Source organism: Mesoplodon mirus (assembly GCF_964341445.2).
Source record: "Mesoplodon mirus genome assembly, chromosome: 2".
Classification (NCBI taxonomy): Eukaryota; Metazoa; Chordata; class Mammalia; order Artiodactyla; family Ziphiidae; genus Mesoplodon; species Mesoplodon mirus.
This window is the reverse complement of record NC_138977.1, coordinates 154,460,651-154,488,559: the sequence shown is the minus strand read 5'-3', so window position 1 is coordinate 154,488,559 and position 27,909 is coordinate 154,460,651. Positions and strand designations below refer to the sequence as shown.

Genomic DNA, 27,909 nt, shown 5'->3' with positions numbered 1-27,909 from the left:
TTTCTTACACATATTACAGTGTAAGCTTCAGTACAGTAGAGACTATTTTTGTTGCATTTATTCCCCATTCTCAAATACTAGAAAAATGTCTGGCAAAAAATGTGTTGAATTAATGAATAAACAATATTATACAAAGTATTCTAAATTATTCATAATAAAGTCCTATTTCTTTAGACTGATGCAGGTTTCTCTCAGGCACTATACAGATGCTGAGAATACAGCAGTACATAAAACAGATTTTTAGATGCAATTATACGTCTTTCTTCATTATGATCTCTCTTCACTGTGTTGGGGATAAAATATGAGAACTTAGTTTATTTTTAAAATCTGAATTTACTGGTACAAATCCAGACTGCCTATGCAACCGGTAAAAGACTAGTGTTCAGCTGAAAGAGATTTTTAAATAATCATGACTTTTCCATTATGATACCAGTTTCATGTTAGATAGGTAATTCAGCTGAAAATTAACTTCAGAATATTGTTAAATGAATTTCTTATTCACATCCCTCTTGTGGAAATACAAAACAGTTACAGTACAGTCTTTACTTTTATTGGGAGTTCAGAGTAGTATCTGTTATAAAAGTATCTGTTCTGTAAAATCAGGCTGGGTTCTTCATGAACAGTAATTAATGTTGATTTTATGGCTCTACATCTGGATTTTTTTGACTGTGGAATAGTTTAAAATAAGTGAACAGAAGAAAATATATTTAGGGATGAACTCTACACTCCACAGTCTGTGTTTCTCCTATTTTCCCTTGTTTAGCAAACAAAATGCCACAAACATTTAGAAATCATGTTCATGCCTGGTCCTCTCCAGCACTGACCAGGTTTCCCGATTCTTTGTGCTTATCCACAAAGCAATCTTCTTTCTCTACCTGGTTCTGAGGCTGCAAGCCTGAATAAATACAAGAGTTCAGACATGAACACAGAATGTTCATTATTCTTTTGTTCTAGCTCTTTTTATTCCAGAAAGTGCATTTCTCGTGTAAATCTGTTCAGGCTAAAACAGGCTTTCCCCATATTTTGTTAATAAGCTTGACAGCTCATTATGTGAAAAAGAAATTGCTGAGAAAACAGCAATTTTACATAAATTCGACAGAGTTTTAGTCTCCCTTTAGGCCACACATAGTTTCCATTTACTAAGATTAGAGTTATTTTCCCTTGACCAGCGGAAATGAGGACTCCTCTGTCAGAAAAAACCATGAACATATTTCTCGAGCTCTTGGAAATCATCCTGGCTTATTTCTGGTGAATGCAATACACATTGAGGCAAAACTGCTATGGTTTAAAAATAAAAGAAAGTAGTTTGATCTAATTTTGCTCCTTCTTTGATTCATGAGTCTGTCATGAATAAAGTTCCATCCTCAGAGCTGTACCTTTTTATGTCTTACTGGGTAGATAAAAAGGGAACTATGGCTCTGACTGTATCCACAGCACATAGTTTTTTATATGGCAGCATATAGATTTTGCTTTTAAGGCCCTCTCTCAGGTTGCCAAGTGGAAGATCACGAGATGGTTTTCATTACAGAATCTTTCTGCAGACGTTATTCAGGATGGATCCTTTTGGGATGAGACACTTAGGAATCTATATGACATCAGTACTTGCCTTTGCAATCTAGGGAGTGATGGGGGAATAGTAATAATGTTTGATTTATGTGTATGTCTTAAAATGGTAACGAGGGGCAGGAGTTAATAAGTTCTACTTCTCCTCCTCAGAATTCCCTCACTTTTCCATATGGCCAGGAGACTAATAGCATTGTATCAATTTAGGTGCAATTTGGGGGACAACTGGAACAATGAATGTATTCCACCATCCTGTTGTTTTGCCTAAGGTTTTCTGGAATTAACTTCCTATTATTCTATTTAACATGGTATTCCCATGAGAAGTGTTAGGAATAGATGCTAAGCTGTTTTAGTTCTCCATTAGGCAAAAATATCTGGTCACCTAAGTAACATAATGGACTAAAAATATATGACCAAAATTTTCAGAAAGGAAGGAAGGGAAAAACACTACGTTTACCTTTGTTCCTGGTAACCCTGGTAAGCCTGGTTCTCCTTGAGGACCAATGAAACCTGGTTCTCCCTTTAAAAAAATGGGCATATGAGATTATTACATATTTGACAGTAAATATGTAAAGTTAAACTGATTTCCTTCTACTGGGATTTTACTCCTTTGATTGTATATAGCTTTCTTGCTGAGATCCAGCTACTAACTATAAAATTAATCAGAACTGGTTTTGATCAGTGACAGTACTTTGAGCAAAGCTTTGGAGGAGCTTGAGAAAATAAAAGTGACAAAGAAACTAGACAAATGTCTTTACAATTTCCTTTCTCATCTGTTGTCCAGTGCTTCTTACCATTTACCAAATCAAGATCCATTATGTTAGGGTGGATGTGGTAGGTAGCCTCTATGATGGGCCTCAATGATCCCACCTCCTGGTATTCAATGCCTTTGCATAACCCCTCTGCTTGAGTGTGCACTGGATTTACTGACTCATATCTAATGAACAGAATATGGCAGAAGTAATGGGATATCACTTCTGAGACTAAGTTATAAAAAGATGGTGGCTTGCATCCTGGGGACTCTTCCTTGTTCTCTCTCACTTGAATCAACTTGCTTTCTGGAAAACAAGCTGCCATGAGCAGCCCTATGGAGAGGTCCCCATGGTGAGGACCAAGGTCTGCCAACAGCCACATGTGTGAACTTGGGAGCAGATGCTCCACCCCAGTAGAATCTTCAGATGAGATCACAGCCCTGGCTGACAGCTTGACTGCATCCTCATGGGAGACATTGAGACAGAGGTAACCAGCTGAGCCATGCTCAAATTTTTATTCCTCCAGAAGTGTGAGAGGATTGTTGTTTTAAGCCACTCTCATTTGGGGGGCTTGTATGGTAGGCAACAATTGATAACTGATACAGTGGGTGTGGCTAGGGAAGAGATTCAGTAATGTTCAGATGGAAAGCAAAAAACCTCTTCTTGCCCAGCCTCAAAATCTCTTCTCTACCACCTGGAGGAAACCCAGTTGTGGTATAATAAAAAATATATATTTGGTCTTGTTCCTGGTTCCTAAAACCTTTGGAATTTCCTGAGTAATAAGAGTAACAGGAGCATGTTTTGTTACTCTTAATGAGCCCCTTTCAAACATATCTGAGTTTATGCTAATGGGGTCACTATGGTGGGCCCCTAGACAGCTTCAGGGTCGGGGCTGTGATAAGAAGGTTGGAACTTTCAACTTTTCCCCTCCTCTCACCATCTCCAGAGAGGGAGATGGAGATTGAGTTTAATCACCAATGACCAATGCTTTAATCAATCATGCCTACATAATGGAACTTTCATAAAACTTCCAAAGCAGTGGGGACTAGAGAGCTTCTGAGTTGATGAACACATCATGTGCTGGCAGGGTGATGCCCCCCAACTCCACGGGGACAGAGGCTCCTGCCCTCAGGACACTTTTGACTTCACCCTTTGTACCTCTCCATTTGGCTGCTCATTTTAATCTTTTATAACAAACTGTAATGGTAAGTATGGTATTTTCCTGAGTTCTGTGAATCACTGTAGCAAATTATCAAACTTGAGTGGGAGTGGCAGAGGGTGGCTGTGAGTACCCTGGAATCTGTAGCCAAGTCAGACGTAAGTCCAGGTAAGGGGGAGGGGGTGAGGTGGGTGGTACTTGTAATTGGGGTCTGAAGTGAGGGCAGTCTTATGCGACTGAACCCTTAAACCTGTGGAATCTGATGCTAACCTTGAGTAGTTAGTGTCACAATAGGATTGAATTGTAGGACATGCAGTCGGTGTCAGAGAATCAGAGTTGGAGAACTGGTGTTGGAAAAGACACCAGGTATTTGGCATCAGAGAACACCCGAAACAAGTATTCACATAGAAACTATAGAGTTTTATTTTCTTCTTAACAATGTGAGCTCAAATGTGAAAGTCTAACTTCCTGAAATCTATAACGAAGTTTTAAAGCAAAGAAAAACAAAACAAAAACATAATGCCTCTGTTCCCATGTTTTCTGGGATTTGTTTGTTCATTTGTTTCCCCCCATTGGATTATTTCTGGAGCAGTAGCTAATGTTGTTTGATATATTTGATTTTTTTTCTAAGGTAGCTATATTTCAACATTTGTTTTTCGGAGCTGAGCAGGAAGATACAGAGAGGATGTTTGATAAGAAGTGTTAGAGTGTCATGAAATATTTCTGCAATAATGATTTTTTAAAATATGCTGTATAAAACCTTGGTGTTGGGCAGGGAACAAAAGGATATCAGCACTGCAAAATGTGTTGAACAGTGATAAATAACTGAAATGGATTATCTCTAGCTCTTATGCTCATGGTATGTTTTAAGAAAATAAAAAGTGTAGGGGAATGAATGCTTTTGGTTTATTGTTTGTGAAATTTCTATAACTCTGTTCTACCTGTCTCTATACCTTTACATATAACTGAGAGGAAAATCTGAACAAATTATTTTGGATCAATCTCTTATTCATCTATAATGAAAATCAACTATATTCAGAAAAATCAATGATGACCATTCTATTTATTGTAAAAAAAATTTAACTTGTTATTTTAAACAAAAAACATAAGAAATATACTTACTTACAAGTAAGACATTTCTCCCAATAAAATGATTTATACAAATATATAAATATTCCCTCTCCACCCTCAAGAAAAAAGCTGTATTAAAGTTCATGTGTATCATTAGTAACAACTTACTGTCATGAAAATATAATGCAAGTTAATAGGTGGAAAGTTTATAGGTAGGCAAGACTCTTGCAAATCTTCAAGTAGAAATAAAATGATTTCACTGTTAGCAAAGCAAATAGAAGCACCATTAAAGCACAGTAATAAAAGAGAAGAAAAAAGAGTAAATGTTGCAAAAATGTATTTCTTATTTAGGTTAGTGTTTAGTTTATAAAAAGTTGAAGCATGCAGTTTCATAAGTCACACATAAATAAATAAGCCTTTGTGATCTAAGTGACCAAAGTGTTTTTTCTGCCTTTTTAAAAACATTAATATATTTAAGTCCTCCTGAGTTATATGGATAGCAATTTCCTTTACACAGAATGTTCAGGGTGAAAATTTTTATTTCAAGATATAAAATTAGCAATGCATTGGACACTCAACAATTTTAGCATTATTAATACTGGCTTATTTTAAAGGCTTTGAGTATGTTTAGTGGTACTTTATCATGCCACTCTAAGAATGCATCTACCATCTCGATACATTCGTTTCTTATTTCAATTTATTCAAGGGGAACAATAGCATACTTAACTTTAGGATCACAGCTTCCTGTTTATTTAATGCCAGAGCTCTCAATTACTTTAGAGACATTGTCTCCATCCTGTCTATATCTTGGCAGGATTGGGAGGAAATAATCATTGGTCTCCTTTCTGTCTCAGGCTTGAAAGACAATTATTGAAATAAGGCATAAATATGTCTACTCATGGTCTTGAGCTGGTTGGACTGTTTCTTACCTTCCTAGATTTATACCAGAGGTTCTCAGAGTGCCTTTTCACTTACCATTTTTAGTGTACAGAGTAGGAAAGATTGATTCATTGATATGGTTTCAGATTTCACGTTGCACCTAACCTTTAAGTTGAAACTACTACTTGTAGAGTTTGGGGTAGTATCAAAGAAAAGAATAACACAATTTCATGGAAAGGCTATTAAAATAATCTTCCCTTGTCCAATTACATATCTGTATGAGGCTGGTTTTTCTTCATATGCTTTAACCAAGACAACAAATTGCAACAGATTGAATGCAGAAGCAGATATGAGAATACAGCTGCCTTCTATTAAGCCAGACATTGAAGATATTTGGGAAAAAAAAAAAGACAACAATGTCATTCTTCCTGCTAATTTTTTGTTTGTTTGGTAAAATTCAGTTGTGTTTCATAAAAATGTTATTTAATTAACATATAATGGGTTGTTTAAATTTCTGTTTTAATATCTAATACTGACATATCAATAGGTATAACCTACATAAATAAAAACTCCTTCAATCCTAATTTTTAAGTGTGTAAAAGGGTTTTGAGGTTAAATCTTTGAGAACTGTTGGTACAAAGGTACAGAATGGAGTTAAAGCCTGGCTTTGCAGGCTGTGATCCTGAGGTGCCAAATAATGAAAGATTCTGGTGTCATTAAGGGGTGACTTAGTCAAGACTTATTGGATAATTCAAGCAAAGTGCTTAGCACCACCTCTAGAACAAAGTAAGTAAACAATAAATGTTATTGTTGTTCTTATATTATAGGCTCAAAAATGCTAGCTATCATTATTATTATTAGTGGTAGTAGTATTATAACACCTCTGCAGCTAATTAGTGATATACATGGTGACTTCTTTACAACCTGTATGGGGTTATACTCAATACCTCTTCAACTCCTTTCAAGAAGTAACCCTAAATTTTCTCATGTGACTATATCATCGTTTTATGAGACAACATCCATCTGCCAGAGCATTTAGAATTGCAAAACGAAAAGTGTGTAAGGTAGAGAAATGACAGGTTTACTAAGAATGAGTTTCTTCCTGTAAGAAAGGGAAAGGAGAAAATGGTCATACCTATTAAATTTCCCTAAATAAATGTAATCCTTAAAAAAAAAACTTGCCTCTTTGGCAAGGACTGATGTAGAGTTTAAAGGTCCTAGAATTTCCTAAAATGTATAGGAGAAAGGCTATGACAACCTATGGTTCTACAAATACTTTAATGTGATTAAAAGAAAAAGCAAGTGGTTAATCCACTTTAGTCACAGTTCTAGTTAACCAGGATAGAGGAAAGAGACTGAGTCAAATGAAGGTAGGGGAAAGCAGCTGAAATATGATTCAAACACAAAACATTTTTGCAAAATCACTTTTTGAAGTAAATCAAACCACACAAAAATGAGGTTACCTAATTTTTCAGGACAATACACAGGAGAAGTAACTATTTTTATTGGACTGTATGATGCTTCTCAGAGCCGTTTTTACACACCTAGTCTCATATAATCAATGGGAAATAGGAGATTGCTAAATTGGAAGTTATTCACACATATTTTCTGAATAGAGAAGGTGGGGGAGAGATGCAATAGAGGAAATTGGAACTATAATGGTACTAAGCTCTTATAATACTTTTAATTAAGGAACAATTAAATGTAGAGTTTTTTTCTTTTTCTTATTTACAAGGCAATTACCCAAATTAGAAAACCCAGTTCTAATTTGAGTGAGCCATTGTTGGAATAACATGGGAACATAAGGCAGGGATCCTTTGAAAAGGGCAGATGCTGGCTGTCATAATTAGGGAAACGTGGATTTATACAGGTAAACTGCAAGTAAAATAGCTCTACCATTAAAGTGAAAACACTAAAATATGACCTTTTCTGAAACAATATTAATCTTTTCAGTATGATGTGTTAGTGCTTTTAAAAAAAATGACAACCAAAAAATGGCTAAGATAAATGAAGGAAAGGCAGAGGCATTAAACATTGGTTTGTCATGAATACCAAGGCACCAATCAATAACATAAGAATAAGTTAAGAGCACTAATTACTTCACAGCCACTTTAATCTGTTTTTCATATATATATATATATATATATAATTTCTTATATATATGTATTCTAAATTTTCCTTCACCTCTCTACCTATTCACTCACTGTCTCAAGTGAGATAGTATTTTAGGTTTTTACTTTTCTTATCATTGAAAACAAGATTACAAAGTTAATTGGGATTCCAGTCATACTGGAGTTGTTGATCCTGTATGGAAGGAAAGCAAAAGAGTGAAAGCAACCAACCAGCAGGGAGACAAGAGGAGAGGAAGAATGGAGAGGGACAAGCATCTTAAAATGTTCTGTTCCTCTACCATGACCAGAACAATTAAACCCAGGATAATCTGCTATTTTTGTTGTTGTTTTGTCTTCACTGGTCCTGGCAATGTCCAACTAGATCTACCCTTATGACGAATGGAAAAATATAAACAATGAAATATCTAACTCTTAAAATAAATACAGAGCTGTGATTTAATCAAAGCCTGGAAATAAAAAATATACAACACTGTTTATCAGAACCCTTAAAACAATCCAACGTTTTAATCACTAAAACACAAGTAATGGCTGGCACCAAATTCTGCTACCCAAACCACATGCCTACCAGTGATCAGACGGTTGTCAGAGAAACAGAAATCTCAGCTCTGTTCATGCTACTGCAGTATGGCATTGATGCAGCTTCAAATTTCAAAATGAAAATAAAAATTTGGTTTAACTTTCTGGCCTTATCTTAAATATTACATCTGATTTCTTCCTGAGTTGTTTCATGAGTTTTGTCCTTTGTTTCTTCTCAACATTACTTAATTAGCTCACCACCAATGAGTTAAAAAACTAGGTCTCAGTACCAAGACAGTAACATATCTTCATGTGTTGAGCTGGTAGAAAAGATGAATAATGAAGTGTTTGTGGTTCTGGCAGCTAAACTGGGATTCACGTTGGGAAGAATAAATGCTATTAATTCAGGATAAAGCACAATTAGGTAGGTCTAGTAATAAACTGCCGGGAGCAACAGCAGCAAACAGACCTATTTGAAAAACTGACACAGGTTGCTAATTTGAATGAAAGCTTTAAACAGCCAGGGCACATAAAGATGCAGAAACAAATCTACAAAGAATAGCTATAGCTGAAATCAAACGTGTACTTATACATGACCAATTTAGGAAGGCCTAATGGTCTCACACTGATCTTTCCAACTATAGTTAATTCTTTCAGCAGCCCCAACTTTGATCTTGTAGTATAAAGCTCAATGAAAATAAGTCATAGTAACTAATATGGGCTATATTTGAAAAATTATCCTGTTTTTTGCACCAAACAAAAAGTTCCCTTGTTGATTAGAGTGTCAGTATTAGAGTTTATCCCTCTCTCTCTTTCTCTGTTTTCTTTCATAAATTGGCAATATGTACACAGAGAAATGAAGTAAACTACAAGAAGATTTAGCTATGGGAAGGTGGGATCTATTCACTCTGAAGGATAAAAGGAAGATGCTGCAAAGGTAAGATATTTGACTCTTTTGCTCAACTCATTTGCTATTACTTTAAAAAAATTTAAACAGCCTATTGAGATAGTTTAAATTCTGTGTATTCTGGCCCCAAACCCTGAAAAACAAAACAAAAACCCTCCAAATAACTCAAACAATTACCATTTTCACCAACCAAGGAGGCAACAAAACCTGGCCTTCTATATTATAAAAACACAAGGAAAAACTAGAAGTTCTTTCAAAACATGATCTTTCTGAAATCTAACAATGACCATTAAGTCTTGGAATTCCATAATAAAATCTGGACTGATTTTTATTCAAACTCACATTTAATACATGGCAAGAAAGTATTTTAGATGATCTTACTTTATCTTTTAAATGACCATTGGGACAGTTCACTTAATACTCTGTTGTCAAATCTACATAAAGCATGTCTTTCATATAGGTGAGAAGAGTCATCAAATATGTATATGGAATTACTAGTCAAGGTAAGAATGAAGAGGCAGCTTCATTCATACAGAAATGACTCACCAGGTGTTTCCCTATAAACTTCCAGAACCTACCATCTGTTAAATGGAATAGTGAACAGAAAGTCCTAACTGATTATCTCTTGTCCACAGAAAAATCTCTGGTTTTTCATTTAATACCATTTGTTTTATTTTTATAAGTCATTATCAATTAAAGGAGTAAAAGATATGATTTTTTTAACCTGTCTAAAAAACCTCTAATATACCAGTTTAAACCAAGTCATGCTTTCCATGATATTTATTACCCCGAGCAGATCCAATTTTCATTGCCCAAAAAATAGTACAACGGGGCTTGAAAAATATGTGCTGACTTGCCTGGGTGCTAAAAGCATCACCAATAATTTTGATTAATGTGTCTTGACACTGAATGCATTAACCATACAATATTCTTCTTGCTTAAGGGCTAATTAGAATTCAAGTCAGCATGATACCTACTTTTGAGGATTACAGAAAGAACATTTGTTGTAATAAGAACCTTCAGGCAGCCAGTTTTGGTAATGATTGATTTGTAAAATTATTGAGGGGGAAAAAAAGAATGAGAAAGTAGAGTCTGTCCCCCAAACACTTACTTCCCTGAAGGATCACATCTGAGCATAAATTAAAACATCTTGGTGGCTATGAAGAAAATGAACTACAACAGCAAGTTTATTTAAAATCCAGAAAACATAAGTACCTGATTTTTTTTTAACAGGATTACATCACGAAAGCACAATTGGTGTATTTAGTCAAGGTTTCGTTATGGCTGCTAAAAAATCTCTGATTTCTGGTTTTATGAGTTTCCTAATTGGACTCTTAAACTAGTCAACTGCTCAGACGTACTTTGTGCAAGCAGGAAATAATTATAAGTAACAATAACACAATGTTATCCTTTTAACCAGTATTCTTTTTCTTTTTTCTTTTACAAATTCATTTCACATCCTATGTTACTTCCAAAAACTTTCTTCTGTTATTTTAAAAATGTGATTTGATGTTTCTAAGGAAGGAATCTCATCTCCAGTGTATTTAGAAGATAAGTTTCTATAGATTACTGAGCACTATACTTAATCCTAAGAATGACAAAATAATGTTTCTGCCACCTGTAAAAGTTAGTGCTTATATGATCTAGTGTCAAGGATGATTTTATATAACGAAGTGTAAGGAGTTAGTTACTGAAGAGTTAGTTACTGTCTCCTGATCCTCAAGTTCTTGATCTGAATGTCAAATTTTCACTAATGTGGAAGCCAGAACAAAAATATCAATCTTTGAGGGAAAATACCATAAAAATTTCTTTGCCACCTAAATGATTTGTTTTTCTGATTTGATGTAATTTTTACTGTATTATGTCTCCCTATTGTATTCATTTTAATGTATCAGGTACATTTTCCCCAATTTACTTTCTAAATATGATGAGATACACTGGTAGTCAACGCTGAAAGGAGAAAAACAAGCATTGAAAATTCATATTTGTAAAAAATGTCTTGGGCTGGGCAACACTATGAATGGGGCCTAGAGATTTCCATTATTACATGTCAAGCTTTCCTTTTGCTTTTCCTGTGAAGAGTGTCGGGAAGGAGAACTAAGACAGTATCATGTCTTATGTTCAGAACACTGTGTTTCCTCATCCTTTATCTCTGGAATACATTGGGTTATAGGAAAAGTGGAATAGTGTGATGTCATGTTTCAAGAGAAAATATGTTATCTTACTGCTCTTAAAGGTGACATTCAACCATCACTGCAAAGGAGTTTTCAGAATTTAGATCTATGAACCTGCAGGGTGTAAATGGCTTTATGATCTCTAGGTTGAAATGACTCACAGGAGGAAAGACTCTATAGAACAGGTGCATAAACAATGTTTCCAATATTCTGAGCTGCTCCAAGAAAAAGAAATAACAATAGCTAAAATTTATATAGCACTTACTATATGTGTGGCAATATTTTAGGAGCTGCATGTATATTAATTCATTTAATCCTCACAACAACCCTCTGAGTTATGTATAATAATAATTCCCATTTTATAAGGAAACCCAGCACAGAGAGATTATATAACTTGCCCAGTATCATGATATAGCTTCATAAACTGGTAAGGGGTAGAACCAGGATCTACACACTGGTGGTCTGGTTCTAAAGACAAGGCTCTTGATCACTGCTCTTCATGACTTAATTACTAGCGTAATGTAAGCATGAAAGGGGTAAGCAATTTTTCAAAATGTATGGAAAGAAAAAAATGTTTAAAACTAGGAACTCTGAATCTTACCCCTTTATGTGATATTGGAAAAGCTAGTCACAATAAAGTTTTACCCATGAAAAATATATTTAAAGGCTTGTTTATCAAAAAAATTTTCTGAGCTCAATTCTTATTCCAGAAGACAAATGTTTGCATGGCACATTGTGCAATGTACAACGTACAATAATTTAATCTTCCCAGCTGAACATCTTAACACTATATGAACCATGAATGCATGAAACAGGAATTCCAAATGTCTTCCACATGGTTAAAGCACTTTCCAATACTTGTTCAGGAAGCTTAAGAGTAGTTTGAAATTAAGTGATGCCTGTTCTTAGTGACTTTTATGTATGCCGAAGGTATTAGTACTTATCTCTGAGTGGGACCCTGAGGTGATAGATAGATGAGTCTGCTGTCTGTATTTAGGCACTCTGCTCATTTCCTGAGAGCAGTGTGGAAGGCATGTGGATGCTCATTAAGTTTCCAACCGTTCTCCGAGAGCAACAGGTGGCAAATCAAAGCTTCCCTGGTATGTCATGGCTGGTTTCCTCAACATCTTGGAAATAATGGATGGCATTTGCACACTCTCTGTAGTACCAGCAGATAAGGAGATGAATAGCAAGGAAGTATTTCCAAAACATAAACAAACACACAGGTCTAGGAAAGTTATGACTAATGGTCTTGCTACCACACATTCTAAATCCATATATGGTGGTTTCATCTTTTAAATATTATTACTCATTCAAACTATGAAATCAAGGTTGACTGTCCTGTGGTTAACTACCTAACAGAAGCAAGGTATATTAAAGGAGTAAAGAATATCCCAAGTTAATGAAGCTATATCATAAATTTATAAACTTTAAACTGTACATTTAAAAATATCCAATAACTACTAATGACTATGATGTGTTTTTAAACTGCCTCCTTTAAAAAATTACTCAATTACACTGAGCAACTACTACATTATAGGGCAAGCATACCACTTACATTCTGGACTAGAGAGAGAAGACAAAAATAGAATCTGTGATTTAAACTGAATACTGGATAGTTACCCAACAACACTTGATAATTACATAGAAAAATATCTCTAGTTAATGATAGAAAGATTTTTGTCAGTTGATAGCTTCTTCTCACCATACTCACTAGTCAGGTTAGAAAAACAAAGGAAAGTATCAGCTATAAGATCTTGACAAGATTTGTCTGGCAACACCCTATGACCCTAGAAATAAAAACGTTTACGGGAGGTGGCAAATCACCAACATCTTTCTCAATTTGAAAAAGTTCAAAACCTTCAAACCAGTCCACTGATGACTATGGAAATGAGCTGGGATATTTTTCACAGTGGAGGACATAAATCAAAGGTAATGAGAACAAATAGTAGTAACTGTAATTGTTTTGTTGTTTGTTTTTGAGGGAAAACCCCCAATACCTTCCCCCTTATATACTCTCTCTCAACAAGAAACCTCACCCTCAGGAGAAGGGACAACTGGATTTCTACACAGCACTGAGATTCCTGCCTCAGGATCTGGTGCTGGCAGCACAGCCCAGCTAAGCTACAAGCAAGTGCTGCAGGAAACCCTGCCCTGGCCCTTCCAAAATGCCCCTCCTTTTAAATATCTCCCCCCTTACTTATAATGTTTCCGGGTTCTTTAACTTAGTGCTGAATTTAATGTTCTTAAATTTGTTTTAAAAATCTGTGATTTTCCAAATATCAGTAAAAAGCTTTTTTATTTAATGTGTGGGATTATTAAGGAACTGCCATAAATTAACTCTGCAGTATGAAATCACATATAATTTATTAAGTTATTTTTGCTAAATATCAAATGATAAGGAAATGACTTTGATTCTTTAGTAAACTGTTGTCATGGAGTGTACTTTTCAGTGAAGAAGCCAAAGACTAAAAATATATTAAAAGGACATATCTGCTTTTGCACAACAAAGGAAACAAACCATAAACAAGACCAAAAGACAACACTTAGAATGGGAGAAAATATTTGCAAATGAAGCAACTGACAAAGGATTAATCTCCAAAATTTATAAGCAGCTCATGCAGCTCAATAACAAAAAAACAAACACCCAATCCAAAAATGGGCAGAAGACCTAAATAAACATTTCTCCAAAGAAGATATACAGACCGCCAACAAACACATGAAAGAATGTTCAACATCATTAATCATTAGAGAAATGCAAATCAAAACTACAATGAGATATCATCTCATAACAGTCAGAATGGCCATCATCAAAAAATCTACAAACAATAAATGCTGGAGAGGGTGTGGAGAAAAGGGAACACTCTTGCACTGTTGGTGGGAATGTGAATTAGTACAGTCACTATGGAGAACAGTATGGAGGTTCCTTAAAAAACTAAAAAGAGAACTACCATATGACCCAGCAATCCCACTACTGGGCATATACCCTGAGAAAACCATAATTCAAAAAGAGACATGTATGAAAATGTTCATTGCAGCTCTATTTACAATAGCCTGGAGATGGAAACAACCTAAGTGTCCATCATCGGATGAATGGATAAAGAAGATGTGGCACATATATACAATGGAATATTACTCAGCCATAAAAAGAAATGAAATTGAGCTATTTGTAATGAGGTGGATGGACCTAGAATCTGTCATACAGAGTGAAGTAAGTCAGAAAGAGAAAGACAAATACCGTATGCTAACACATATATATGGAATTTAAGAAAAAAAATGTCACGAAGAACCTAAGGGTAAAACAGGAATAAAGACGCAGACCTACTAGAGAATGGACTTGAGGATATGGGGAGGGGGAAGGGTAAGCTGTGACAAAGCGAGAGCGAGGCATGGACATATGTACACCACCAAACGTGGGGTGGAAAACTGGTGGGAGGCAGCCGCATAGCACAGGGACATTAGCTCGGTGCTTTGTGACCGCCTGGGGGAGTGGGATAGGGAGGGTGGGAGGGAGGGAGATGCAAGAAGGAAGGGATGTGGGAACATATGTATATGTATAACTGATTCACTTTGTTATAAAACAGAAACTAACACACCATTGTGAAGCAATTATACTCCAATAAAGTTGTAAAAAAAAAAAAGGACATATCTGGACATCTGTGATACTAATCTGGAAACATCAAACAAAAAGCAGAACCAAAATTTCTGAGTGCCAACCTGGAATTCATAGCTTTCATGGCTGTTAATTATAAAAAATATACTCATAAAATATTACATATGATACCATACGATGTCTGGGAGCTCAGTAATTTAATATATTAATTCTAAAATCATATTATTCATGTAACACATTTCAAACACAATCTTCATAAAGCAGCATAACAACCCTCTTACTGAAACTAGGAATATTAATTTTAGAATCATCTAATGTACTCTAGAGATTAATTCAAAATTCTATAAGATAAGAACAATGTAAAGAAAAATCTACTTGCATTATGTTATTTTATCTAACAGTTCTAGAATTAAAAGAATAAACTTTAAAATAAGAAGCTGATTTTAAGGGAGCATTACAGCTAAGACACTAGAACTTTTAAGCCTTGTCAGTTGTCATGTAAAAAATTTTAAACACCTAAAAAAATGTTTCTTAATATTTTTAGACAATTTAAAAACATGTAAAACAATGTTTTCAAGCTAAGCTTTAAGCAGTTATTTCAAAAGGCATACAAATTTTATGGGAATAGTATGTAGGTCAATAAAGCTTAGTAATATGATTTGTACTTTGCAGTGAGAATTATTAACAGGAAGTAGAAGCACAAAACACATTGGAAGGACTTCCCTGGTGGTGCAGTGGTTGGGAATCCACCTGCCAATGCAGGGGACACAGGTTCGAGCTCTAGTCTGGGAAGATCCCACACGCCGCAGAGCAACTGCGCCCATGCACCACAACTACTGAGCCTGAGCTCTAGAGCCCGCAAGCCACAACTACTGAGCCCATGTGCCACAACTACAGAAGACTGCGTGCCTAGAGCCTGTGCTCCACAACAAGAGAAGCCACTGCAGTGAGAAGCCTGCACACCACAATGAAGAGTAGCCTCTGCTCTCCGCAACTAGAGAAAGCCCTCACACAGCAATGAAGATGCAACACAGCCACAAATAAATAAATTAATTAAAAAAAAAACTTTGGAAAGATTATTATAATGGGTGAATCACAAAAACAGCTGCCTGGATATTAGATTTAAGGGGATGTTAAGACTTTAATTCTGGTCAAAATCTGATAGGATCTTAAGAGTAAAATTTAAATGTGAAGGGAGACATTGTAGACTTTAAAGAATTCCTATGACTTCAAATGAAATGACTTTTACATTTATTTAAGGGGCATAGTAGGTTATATAGTGGAATATACAGTCCAGATAGCCATGGCAAACTTTAGAAATACCCGCGCTTCATTTTTTTTTTATTGAAGTATAGTTGATTTACAATGTTGTGCTAGTTTCAGGTGTACAGCAAAGTGATTGTTTCATATATATATATTTATGTATATATTATACATATACATGTGTATATATATATATATATATATATATATATATATATACTCTTTTTCAGATTCCTTTCCATTATAGCTTATTACAGATATTTGAGTATAGTTCCCTGTGCTATACAGTAGGACCTTGTTGATTATCTATTTTATATGTAGTAGTGTGTATCTGTTAGTCCCAAACTCCTAATCTATCCTTTCCCCACCCCGTTCCCCTTTGGTAACCTTAAGTTTGTTTTCTATGCCTGTAAGTCTATTTCTGCTACCCGTGCTTCATTTTTAATTAAAAATTTTAATTGGTTGAAATGGCTGGTGAGTATTTAAAGAACAGCACTATATTTTTAGCTTTCATTTTTTCATTTTTGTGACTCTCACAATTACATTTCTATGAAGCCAAGACTGTCAGTGCAGTATTTACCTTTATCCCCGGAAGTCCAGGAAGCCCAGGAAGCCCTGGTTCACCCTACATAGGAAAATCACACAGCATTATAGAACAGTATTCACTCAGGCACAGTATCTGAGAAAAACATGGCAAATGCTCCCAGCTGAATTCTTGCTGTATGTATATATATGTCTAATATATATACTGTCTAGTTTCAAGATATTTGGTAAGATTATACAGTTCAGTCAACTCTTGATTCAGGGATTGTTGACCATTTTGCAAAATTTTCAGGCTTTTCCCTGTTGCTGCCAGTTCACTGCTCATTGTCATCACTACCAGAAAGTGAGAAAGAGAAATAAAAGGAGAAGGAATTCCTGTGTTTTATTACTCCCTGGTCAATGATTTGTTGAGGAGGCTGAATCTATTTGGTGAAATGAGGATTATGTGCATTTAAATAATGCATCCTATTCCAGGGCTCTCTTACCTCAGATAATCAAGAGTTGGCTGTATGAACAGATGGTCATATCAAAACAGTATACATTAAAAGTCTCATTCACTTAAAAGTATAACAAGATTTCTTTTCCATTCCTGAATGATGAGAAGGTAAATTCGTGGTTAAGATTATACTTAACTCCAGCCCGTATATCAGACAATTGTTGAGTCTGGGTAACCCTGCTTAGCAATTGAGGGCTAATGGTACCATGCAGCTGTTTCTGAATACAGGTTTGAGATTAAGTGGTACATTTTGGGTGAGCACACTGGAGTCAAGCTAAATCTTCTCATTTTCACATAATTGTTTACATTATTTTAAGCACAAAGTATAGTGACAAGAAGTTATATTGCTTAGAAAATCTCCTGAATTCCACTAAAGAAGCATAAAGGAATTGCTAGAGAAAATGAAAGTCCATCCTGTGTTGGACTGAGGTGACTAAATATTGTGGAAAATAACATTTGAAGGTAAAAGTGTCACATCATTTCATGATGGCGAGTCAGTGTTATGACAACTATACCAAAAGAGATAGAAGCATCAAACTAAAGATAATAGTGGTAGAAGGCACTTCTTTAATCTAAATGCTTGAACAGCCCTTATTCCAAGGAAAATCTACTAAGAACAACCAGACATTTCATCTTTAATATTATTACTTTCAGATTATGGAGGGCTATAATTTGCTCTGGTATTATCACAAAATGACTTCAGATACTGTTTATATTAAGCTGTATGGTTAGACATAGAAAGGAAAATGACTTTCCTGATGGTTTAGGTCAAAGGTGCTTCAGGACTGCAAAAGAAAAGCTATTCTTTCTGAAACTACCTGAGTGAAAGTTTGCATTGTGAACAAAAAGACTAAGATGAGATTAAGCCAGAGAAGAAAGAATGATTATTAAGAATTTGATATTTCATTCAAAGAAACTTGTCCAAGTAGATTAAAGTTTACATAGATACAACATTATACATTTGATTTTCTTTTTTTCCCCCCATTTCCCTTTAATCAATAACTTTAGGAAGCTCTAGTAAAAAGAGCTTATCCATATTTCAGTGAAGATTCTCTTTTACTAAGAAAAAAGTATAAGGCCCTTGAAAACACAGTAAGTTGCAGTAGAATACACAACCAATAAAAGTAAACATATTGGTGACATATTGATAGTTTTGTATTGTTTCAGAAAAGCCCCCAAAACTCAAGACATCCTGTTTAAGACATGTGTGGAAACATAACACTGTTTCCTAAAAGGAATTTTTACTAGACCCTTCCCTCAAGGGGAAGGGTCAAATTAAAAGGATCTGATGACTACTTTAAAGTAAGATATTTATATACACATGCATACATAGACACATCCATGTTTCTCACAATGAGAAAGATGTATAAAACATTATGGATTATTTTATAATGTAGATTGGATACTTACAGAGAGTTTAAGCATTTAGCTCTTCCCTACATCATATGCATATATATGTTGGTATATAGGTTATATATGTACTTTTTAATGAACAAATCTTTCAGGAATTCATATTTTATACTCTTGGATTTTGACCTTTCCAAATTTATGTTTACTTAAAAGTTGGCAAAATGAAGGATTTTAAAATATTTAATGTTACCCTTTGTGAAACATCTCAGCATTTTTAGGAAGATATTTCTTCCTATATAAATTCTCTGTCTTTATACCTGAATGTTTATCTTTTAATTAAGAGACAGTTTTCAGTGAATTTCTCCATTCTTGCCTATTTCTTGACTCAGAGCTTCTCTGAGCTGAGTTCTTGGTCACGCACAGCCCAAGTTCAGATCTAGGTCATAATTAAGAATCGGTTTGTTATTCCATTCAAAGACTTCTTGCCCAAGTAGATTACACTTTACACTGATACGTTATGCTTCTGGTTTTCTTTTTCCTTTCCCTTTCACTCTTTAGTCTCCATTATTGGAGACCCTTGTCTACTGTTAAAATCAGTTCTCTGCTTTCACCCCATGTCCCTGTGACAGTGCCCTGTGTTTCTAGATACAGGTCAACTGTGCCAGTCCCTTACAATGGGCAAACATGTATTTTTACCCCATTAAAACTAAAAAATATATTTTAAAAAGATGTGGAGAAGTTAGGAAGGCAGCTATGCTCACCAGTATACCACCAATGCCATTGAATGTGAAGTTAGGAAGGAAAAAATTATGTGATGAAACACACACTCACTTTACAAACATATATACCCTAACTCACATATCAATCACACACTCTCCTGCTGAGTCTATAAAAGAAAAAAACTATAATTAAATCATTCCCTATTATGAATGTTACTCTAAATAACAAACTTCCATACTGCAAAATACCAGACAGTGGAGAGCTAATCAATGCACTTTAATTCTGGCAGGATATCCTCTACTTTTCTGGGAATGTCCCTAATGCAGGAGCTTAAGTACCCATGAACCCACAACAAAGTTCTGCAATGGTGAGAAAAATGTCATGAAAGTTTCCTTGAATGGATTCTATACTCAGTTCTGTTTGTCATTTTCCAATCTAAGCAACCAGCAAGAATGGAAACACTCTACTTTTAAATCAGTGTTGGGATAAGTATTGCCAAATCCAGATATTAGACAAGGAAGTCATAAATATTGTGGGAAAGTGAGATTGCATCAACGGGTAGAATCTGGCCTAAATATTAATGAAAAAATATTGCTCTTTTCAGAGCACATTTTCATTCCGATGGGTTGTAATATTCATACACATATTCATTCAGGCACATATTTGTTCAGGTAGAATCCACTTCTCTCAATATAATTTAAAACAGGTTTTTAATGAAATACAAAGAAAAGCCAATGTTTCCATATGTAAACCTATAAACTTCCAGAAATGAATCTAAAATGTATTTTTAAGTAATCATGATAAAGCAATATTTTATTAACCAATTGAAAATCAATTTTGATCTTCTACTCTGAAAACAGTGGAACCTATATGAAATTATAGCAGACTTGTTTTGTTTTTTAAAAAGACATAACAGTTTTGCAGACAATTCTTTTAACTTATCACAGTTTTGGAGAGCAGTTTAAATTTAGCTTTTAATTTTTAAAGACTGAGGGACTTAAAATGAGATCATCTGAGAAAATTAGATGCTCTTTCAAACCAAAGCAGGCCATGGATCTCTGTGATATCACTAATTTCAAGCTTCTTACATAAAGAATCAGTAGGAAATCTTAGGCACCGAACAGCAAAATTTGCAGAGTTATGCTGGGCTCTTTGGAAAAGTCTCAACTTTACCTGAAACTGGGCCTAATGAATCATTACTCTTAGATTCTTAATTTCAAGAAAATCTATTTTTAAATTAGGGAAATGTTAAAAGAATGTGAAAGACCTTCTCAAAACACACTTTAACCTGAAGTGTTTAAACAAAGCAGTGATCCTCTCAATAACTTCAAGAATGTGGGAATATTTTTTTATGTTATGTTCTAAGGTTCCAAACGACTACAATGGGATTTATTCTCTCTTTCTCTTTATACTAATGAGGTATATTCTATGTTTCTATTCATTTTTTTTCTATAACATTAGCATTGCTAGACAAAGGCAGAGTCATGATCTCAGAGATTTAACATAATGTGGAATTCACATTTACTTGTTAGCCACATCTGTTATCTAAAAATCTAAAATCTGCACTGGGCATTGATATCCAGATGTTCGGATGATAAACTACAAACGGTCCTTTCCTGCTTCAGGCTCAAATGAGAATAAACATATTCATTGCATGTCCTCTAACTTATCACTGAAGTGAAGCACAAATGATACAAAAAATTAACGTTAGATTGGTTAAAGTGGTTTGGCTACTGTCTCCAATTAAAATTTAGTTCATGAACAAACCTCTTTCTACAACATAACATTCACTGCTTAGGTAGATATTATTCACATAAAAAATCATCTGCAGGGAAGTATTTGAAATGAGAGGAAAGGAATATAATTTTAAAAGAACTGTCCATCATTCCCTATTGAGACAGTTTAGTAAATATTCATTTCTTCTCATAAGAGATAGAAACATGCAGAGTATATTTAAACATGCAAGATAGGTTGTTGGCATTCCAACCCAGCAGATCTTTGTTAGTTTCAAACAGCTCAGTATATGCTGACTTCAGTTCATAAAGCATCCTTTTACACATCCAGATTATGTTTGTGTTTTACTATGGTCAGCATCAACCCTTTTAAAATGAAAAACAGTCAAAACCACTCTGCATATAAGGCATGAAAGCGGCATCATTTTCCAGATTATGTTTGTACTTTTATTATGGTCAGCATCAACCCTTTTAAAATGAAAAACAATCAAAAACACTCTGCATATAAGGCATGAAAACGGCATCATTTTCAGTAATTGTTCTCATATTATACAGTGATAGCAGACATAATCAAATGGTGACTATAAGACAGTACAAAGGACACACCAGAATAGGGATTTACCTTTTGCCCTGGACGACCAGATTCTCCGGGCTCTCCCTGGCCAAAGAAAACCAAAGATGAAAAGGGTAGTCTTACAAGAATTTTTCAAAAGCCTTAGGCCCTTGGACACTTTCAGCCTCCCCGATGACACATGCATTTCATTCACTTTATTCTGTTGCTCCACATCCTACCAGACATATGAACATTTTTTTTTTTTGCTGTTAATATACCTGAAGCTCACATACAAATCCACATTTCCATAAAAACCAATCAGAAAGGGAAGAAAAGGCAAGACCTCTTGTTTAAGCCTTTATCAGAGATTTCTAGCAGATACTCCATGTTGTGTCTAGAAGCTGATTATTGCAGTAGTATATGAACAGAGTTAGAACCATCAAAGTTGGTAAAAGGGAAGGGAAACAAGAGACTTATAAAAGTCAAAGCTGTAACTCGTGGGGTACAAACACTTGCAAGGCTATAGTTACCTTAATTCCTGCAGCGGATGATCCAGGGTCACCCTAAAATGAAACCCATGAGAGATTATTCTACAAGTGATGGGAATTGGAAACACACAAACACATAGAGAGCCGTTATCTACAGGAGCACCCAAGGAAACCCCATGACTAATGGGCCGAACTATGCTTCCTAAGATTTCGTATCAATATGGCTAAGATGTCAGTAATTTCCAAGATAAACAATATACTTTCTAAAAACATGGGTTTACTTTGCAAAATACATAAGGACTACATTCCTTGAAATGAATATAAATATATAAATATGGATCTCTTCCCTTGATACAGTGCTAAAATTGTATTCTAAAGCAATACATTAGTGGATCTGGAATTTCAGTTTTCTCTATTTCAGGAATTTATTAATGTCACTGGCTATCATTTACTAGGAGTTCCCTGACCCTTTCGGTCTTCAGAAAGTCAGGGTTCAACAGATGAAGTCAAAGGGTTGATGATGTTGAGTTGGAAAAAGCCATGCCGCCGGTCAGTTTGTTTTCCTCATGAAGCACCGTCACTGTTATGACCAGCACGTTTTTTTCTAGCTCTACACTTATTTCATTGTAACGCAGTCACCGGAAAGTTACAGGATGATGGATGACTTGTGGGTGACAGGGACACAAGGAAGATCTGAGAGAAAATCTTGAGATAGAATCTGGTTTTCTGAAAGGCATTGTATTCCATCTGGATTTCACCGAGTGTGACTACATTCTTTTTTTTTTTTTTTTTTTACATCTTTATTGGAGTATAATTGCTTCACAATGGTGTGTTAGCTTCTGCTTTATAACAAAGTGAATCAGTTATACACATACACATGTTCCCCTATCTCTTCCCTCTTGCGTCTCCCTCCCTCCCACCCTCCCTATCCCACCCCTCTAGGTGGTCACAAAGCACTACATTCTTAAGGCAGATGTGCTCTAAATACACAGGTGGGGCTAACAGGAGAGAGGACAGAGGGTGGCTGCTTATTTCTGATATGGGGCCAGGCAAGGGCTTAGATTTTCCAGTTCCTTCTAGTCCTCTGACCCATAAACATGCTACAAGGAAAATAAAAGGGAGAAAACGTAGTCATCTGAGACTGTTAAGAAAACAGAAACAGCCACAAGGAGGAAGGCACATACTGGGGTTTCCTCAGCTGTCCTAGCTGTGCAAGGGCTCACAGAGCTCTAGGGGTCTACTTCCTCCTTCTAGGTTAGGAGAGCTGCTCATCAATCTCATTTAGAGACGGAGATAAACCTCAGGCCTCTACACATGAGGTACTTGCCCCTCTCCCTCAGTTTCTCTCTCTTCTCCCCACAGCTGGCAGTTCTCTTTGTTCAGGTCTTAAGTGGCTTTGCCTCAACCCCTCACTGAGCAACCTAGACACATGCCCCTCACATCCACATCTCACTATGCAGCATCTGTTCAAGTCCTGCAAGCTCACTGCATATGGATTATGTATATATGTTTTCTGCCTATTCTTTGCTTGTCCCTCCATTAGACGATCAGCCACATGTGGGCAAGTTCAGTGTCTATTTTTATTCAGTGTCTGAATAAAATATGCTGGGTACATATATGGTGAATAAATGAACAAATCTCAGAAAGAATATTTTCAGCAGGTCATCAGTCAAGAATCAAAAAAAAAAAGGGGCTTCTCTGGTGGCGCAGTGGTTGAGAGTCTGCCTGCTGATGCAGGGAACACGGGTTCGTGCCCCGGTCCAGGAAGATCCCACATGCCACGGAGCGGCTGGCCCCGTGAGCCATGGCCTCTGAGCCTGCACGTCCGGAGCCTGTGCTCCATAACGGGAGAGGCCACAACAGTGAGAGGCCCGTGTATTGCAAAAAAAAAAAAAAAAAACTTTAGGAAGGAAAAAAAGCTTAAGAAGGAAGAGGAAATAATAAATTAACTTATTTGAGGAAACATATGAGTTTTTGACATCTGTAATTGCTACTACTCAAGGAAAAATTAAAACATGATAAAACATATAGAAGAGGATCCCAAATACTGTCTTATTGTAAAATGATACTGGTTTCTTTTCCCCATCACTAATAATCAATTGAGTTCCAAATGGGCAGTGAAATAAATGTGGCTAACAAAATAATACTTATTTCTGTTTCCACTAAATCAAGTCTGTCTGAAAGCCATCAACACCAATGAATCAGTATTTTGCACAATGAGTCCTTTGTATTCATAAAAGCAATTTCGACTTTTCTAAGCCCCCTTTTTCATCTTATTTATACCTCACAAGACTCCCAGGAGATAGGGCAGATATTACTATTTTTACTCAATAGATGAGGAAATTGAAGCAACTTGAGCCTAAGTGAATTTTGGACTTCCTAAATTCTATTGCCATGTTCTTTTTATTGGAATAAGAAAAGAATTATTGGTTTATCTCATTTTGGCAACAGGGCACAATGGTTGTCGTAAACTTGTAAATAAAAGGAAGTTGCTTGTATTAACTGTAGTTTAAAAACGTTTTTTTCCAGTATTTTAATGGAAAGTGACTGGATAACCACTAATGAGAATGACTAGATTTAGTTCTCAGAGAAAGTGGATGGGAAGGAAGGACAGTTTCCTGAAAGCCTGATTTATTTGTGGAAAGTGGAGCGGTTTCATTTGATGGACAACTATGAGTGATATATCAACTTTCTATTCAAAAATTAGAACTGTGGAATCTCAAGGAATTTTTATAACTTTTAAGTGGCAAGGCAATTACTGGAAGACATTCCTAAGTTAAACATTTTAAAGGATAATGCTGCGAGTAGTGAAAATAAAAGTCAGTGTTTATAATCCTCATTCCTCTAAAAGTGAAAATGAATACAGGATTAAAGTAGGAAAAAAAACCCAACTGTGTCTCTCTAAGTATACCCTTAGCTTCATAAATCAGTTGGTTTGAAAATAAAAGTCTCCACAGGGTAAATCATAAAGCAAAAAATACTTTGAGAAGATACTTGAGGTAAACGAATTTGACTTTGTTATTGACCATTCAAGTACAGAGTTTTTGTTTTTGGCTGTGATTATTTTCAAGCACAACACTTGGTATGTAACTATATGTATGTGTCACTAAAGTCTATGTGGATAAATAAAGTGAATGTGGTGATATTTCTATCAGTCATTAATTCATTCAATAAATATTTATTTAGCATCGATTATGTGCCAACCATGTGCTGGATGCAGGGATACTAGGAGTTAGGGCGATAAAGCGAACAATGCTGTTTCAAACCCTGCCCTTGTCCTGTGCTTACGATACAGTCACCCTTCCATATCCCTGGGTTCTGCATCTGCGGATTCACCCAAACTTGGACTAAAAATCATTTGAGAAAAAAATTCCTGAAAATTCCAAACAGCAAAACTTAAATTTCTGTGTGCCTGGCAACTGTTTACATAGTATTTGGTATCATAAGTAATCTAGAGAAGCTTTATAGTACAGCTGACCCTTAAACAACACAGGCTTGAACTGCAAATGTCCACTTATATGTAGATTTTTTTTCAACAGTAAGTATTACAGTACTACATGATCTGCAGTTGGTTGAATTCGGTGGATGGGGAACCACGATATGGAGAAAACAGGGATGTGAAGGAACCATGTATAAGGAGGGCCTTTTGTAAATTATACACTGATTTCAACTGGCAGAGTCTCAGCACTCCTAAGCCCAGCATTATTTAAGAGTCAGTTGAATATGGGAGCATGCGCATAGGTTATATGCAAATACTACCCCATTTTATATAAAGGACATGCTAGGATTTTGGTATTTGCAGGGATCCTGGAATCAATCTCCTGGACATACTGAAGGACTACTGTAATCATTTGTATATATGTATACAGTATATATGTACACAAATATATGTATTCAAAAATATTATTGATTGAATGCATAAAAGATACTTTCTTTCCACGTACAAAAAAGTCTGGGATAGGAAGAAATTGTCATGTTGGGAAATTTTGTGTCACCCACAGAAGACATGATAAACAAATGCATGGTACAGGAAAAAGTTCTACCATTCAACGAAAATAAGCAGGTGAAAATTTAAAAAAAAAATTTTTTTTAAGGTTTTTCATTCAATAAATATTTATTGGGCTTCCCTGGTGGCACAGTGGTTGAGAGTCCGCCTGTCGATGTGGGGGACATGGGTTCATGCCCCAGTCTGGGAAGATCCCACATGCTGCGGAGCGGCTAGGCCCGTGAGCCATGGCCGCTGAGCCTGCGCATCCGGAGCCTGTGCTCCACAACGGGAGAGGCCACAACAGTGAGAGGCCCACGTACCGCAAAATATATATATATATATATATATATATATTTATTTATTTATTTATTTATTATCTTCCTATTATGTGCCAGGAAATTGGATGGGTGTTGGGAATAGAACAGTTTGGTAACTTATAGTTTTTTGTTTGTTTATTTGTTTGTTTTTTCTTTTCCAGTGAACTGGATGCCCAATTAAACAAGGAATCACAATAAATTGTGATAAGGGTTATGAAAGGGATCATAAAGAGTGCTCTGGGAGCACATAGGGGGTAACAGAGACAATCCAGGGGACACTGAAAGGCTGCCCCAGGGAAATGACTTAATAAATTCAGGTCTCAGTAGACTGAGGAATAGGATGAGAACGTGAGGAGGTGGAGGTGGACAGAGAAGAGTATTCTAAGCTAAGGGAAGCATCATATGTGCTAAATTGGAGAAGGCCCTGTACCCCAAAGAAAAGCCTTCCCATGTGATCTTAAGAAAAGGCAATTTGGTGGGTGGCTCCAAATATGGGTGTTGCTTCTGAAAAGGCTCTGAGGATGCAAATCAAAGATGCTCTGCAGGTGTAAAGTAAGAAGGCAGGTTATTTATAGAAATGGAGATTGGGGGAGAAAAGAAAAATGAAGACACAGACAGGAAATACCAAGAAAGTGAAGCTTCCTGCTATATTTAAAAAGGATAACCAATGAGGACCTACTGTAGAGCACAGGGAACTCTGTTCAGTGTTATGTGGCAGCCTGGATGGGAGGGGAGTCTGGGGGAGAATGGATACATGTATATGTATGGCTGAGTCACTTTGCTGTGCACCTGAAACTATCACAACATTGTTAATTGGTTATACTCCAATATAAAATAAAAAAGTTTAAAAAATGCTCAGAAAAAAAAAAGAAAGAATGTGAAATTTCTAAATGAACAGATAAGGTTGTGAATAATAGAGTGGCATGATGGAACCATTCAGCGGTCTGCAACAACACTTACTTTCAAGTGCTGGGATAATAGATAAGAAATGCATTTCTACATTTGTTGGTGGGATTAACACTCCAAAGAGCAGAACATAACCTTCCCGTAGTAACTCCACACATGATTAAAATCAGTCTTTGGCAGGTCATTCTTAATTCTAGAGTTCATCGTAGCTCTGGCCACAGAGAAAACTCAGCCCAGAGGTTTTTACAGTCCCACAGCATTTCCAGATGACCAGTCTGGAAAGGCTTAGATTGCTTTACCATCCAAAAGCACCGAGTTGGATCACAAGGAAAAAAATCCTATTAAAGTGAATCGCCAATGATGTAATTTACTACATCAATGGCAGAAAAGAAGCATTTTTTGATTTTACATCTCAAACTTGGTAAATGATGAATGAGTTTCACATACTGAACCCAAAGGCCATGAGAAGAGTGTTTCTAACATGCTGGAAACAAATTATGTGACAGAAGCAGGAAATGTTTAAAAAACACATCAAAAATTATATTCCAATTACAGCATTCTTGGGGATGAATGCTACAGGTCAGATTACGTATTATATGTTACAGGTTCCTATTTACAATCCCCTGTTTAGACTCATTGAAAATTTATAGAAATGATTTCTGTTTTAACTGAAGCATTTCTCATACTTAATTTCAGTTGACTAATAAAACTTCTTGATAGAAAAGAAAAATAACAAATCTAGTTGATTTCCATTTCCATGTGGTAAGAAAGCTAACATTTATTGAG

General features: G+C 35.7%; 1 protein-coding gene across 3 annotated transcripts in view; it reads right to left on the bottom strand.

Moving 5' to 3' along the window:
- The window catches only part of COL25A1 (collagen type XXV alpha 1 chain), a gene marked incomplete at its 3' end in the record, with an annotated part of 474,748 nt that overhangs the window by 50,858 nt on the left and 395,981 nt on the right, over positions 1-27,909 (bottom strand). For 2 of the 3 annotated variants that reach the window (XM_082635416.1, XM_082635415.1), the window contains exons 16-19: positions 21,955-21,987; positions 21,494-21,529; positions 16,610-16,654; positions 2,021-2,083 (exon numbers count right to left, since the gene is read on the bottom strand). In XM_082635416.1, the coding sequence (XP_082491542.1) occupies positions 2,021-2,083; positions 16,610-16,654; positions 21,494-21,529; positions 21,955-21,987 (177 nt within the window). The remainder of the gene's footprint in view (positions 1-2,020; positions 2,084-16,609; positions 16,655-21,493; positions 21,530-21,954; positions 21,988-27,909) is intronic. The other variant, XM_082635417.1, reaches the window with a different exon arrangement.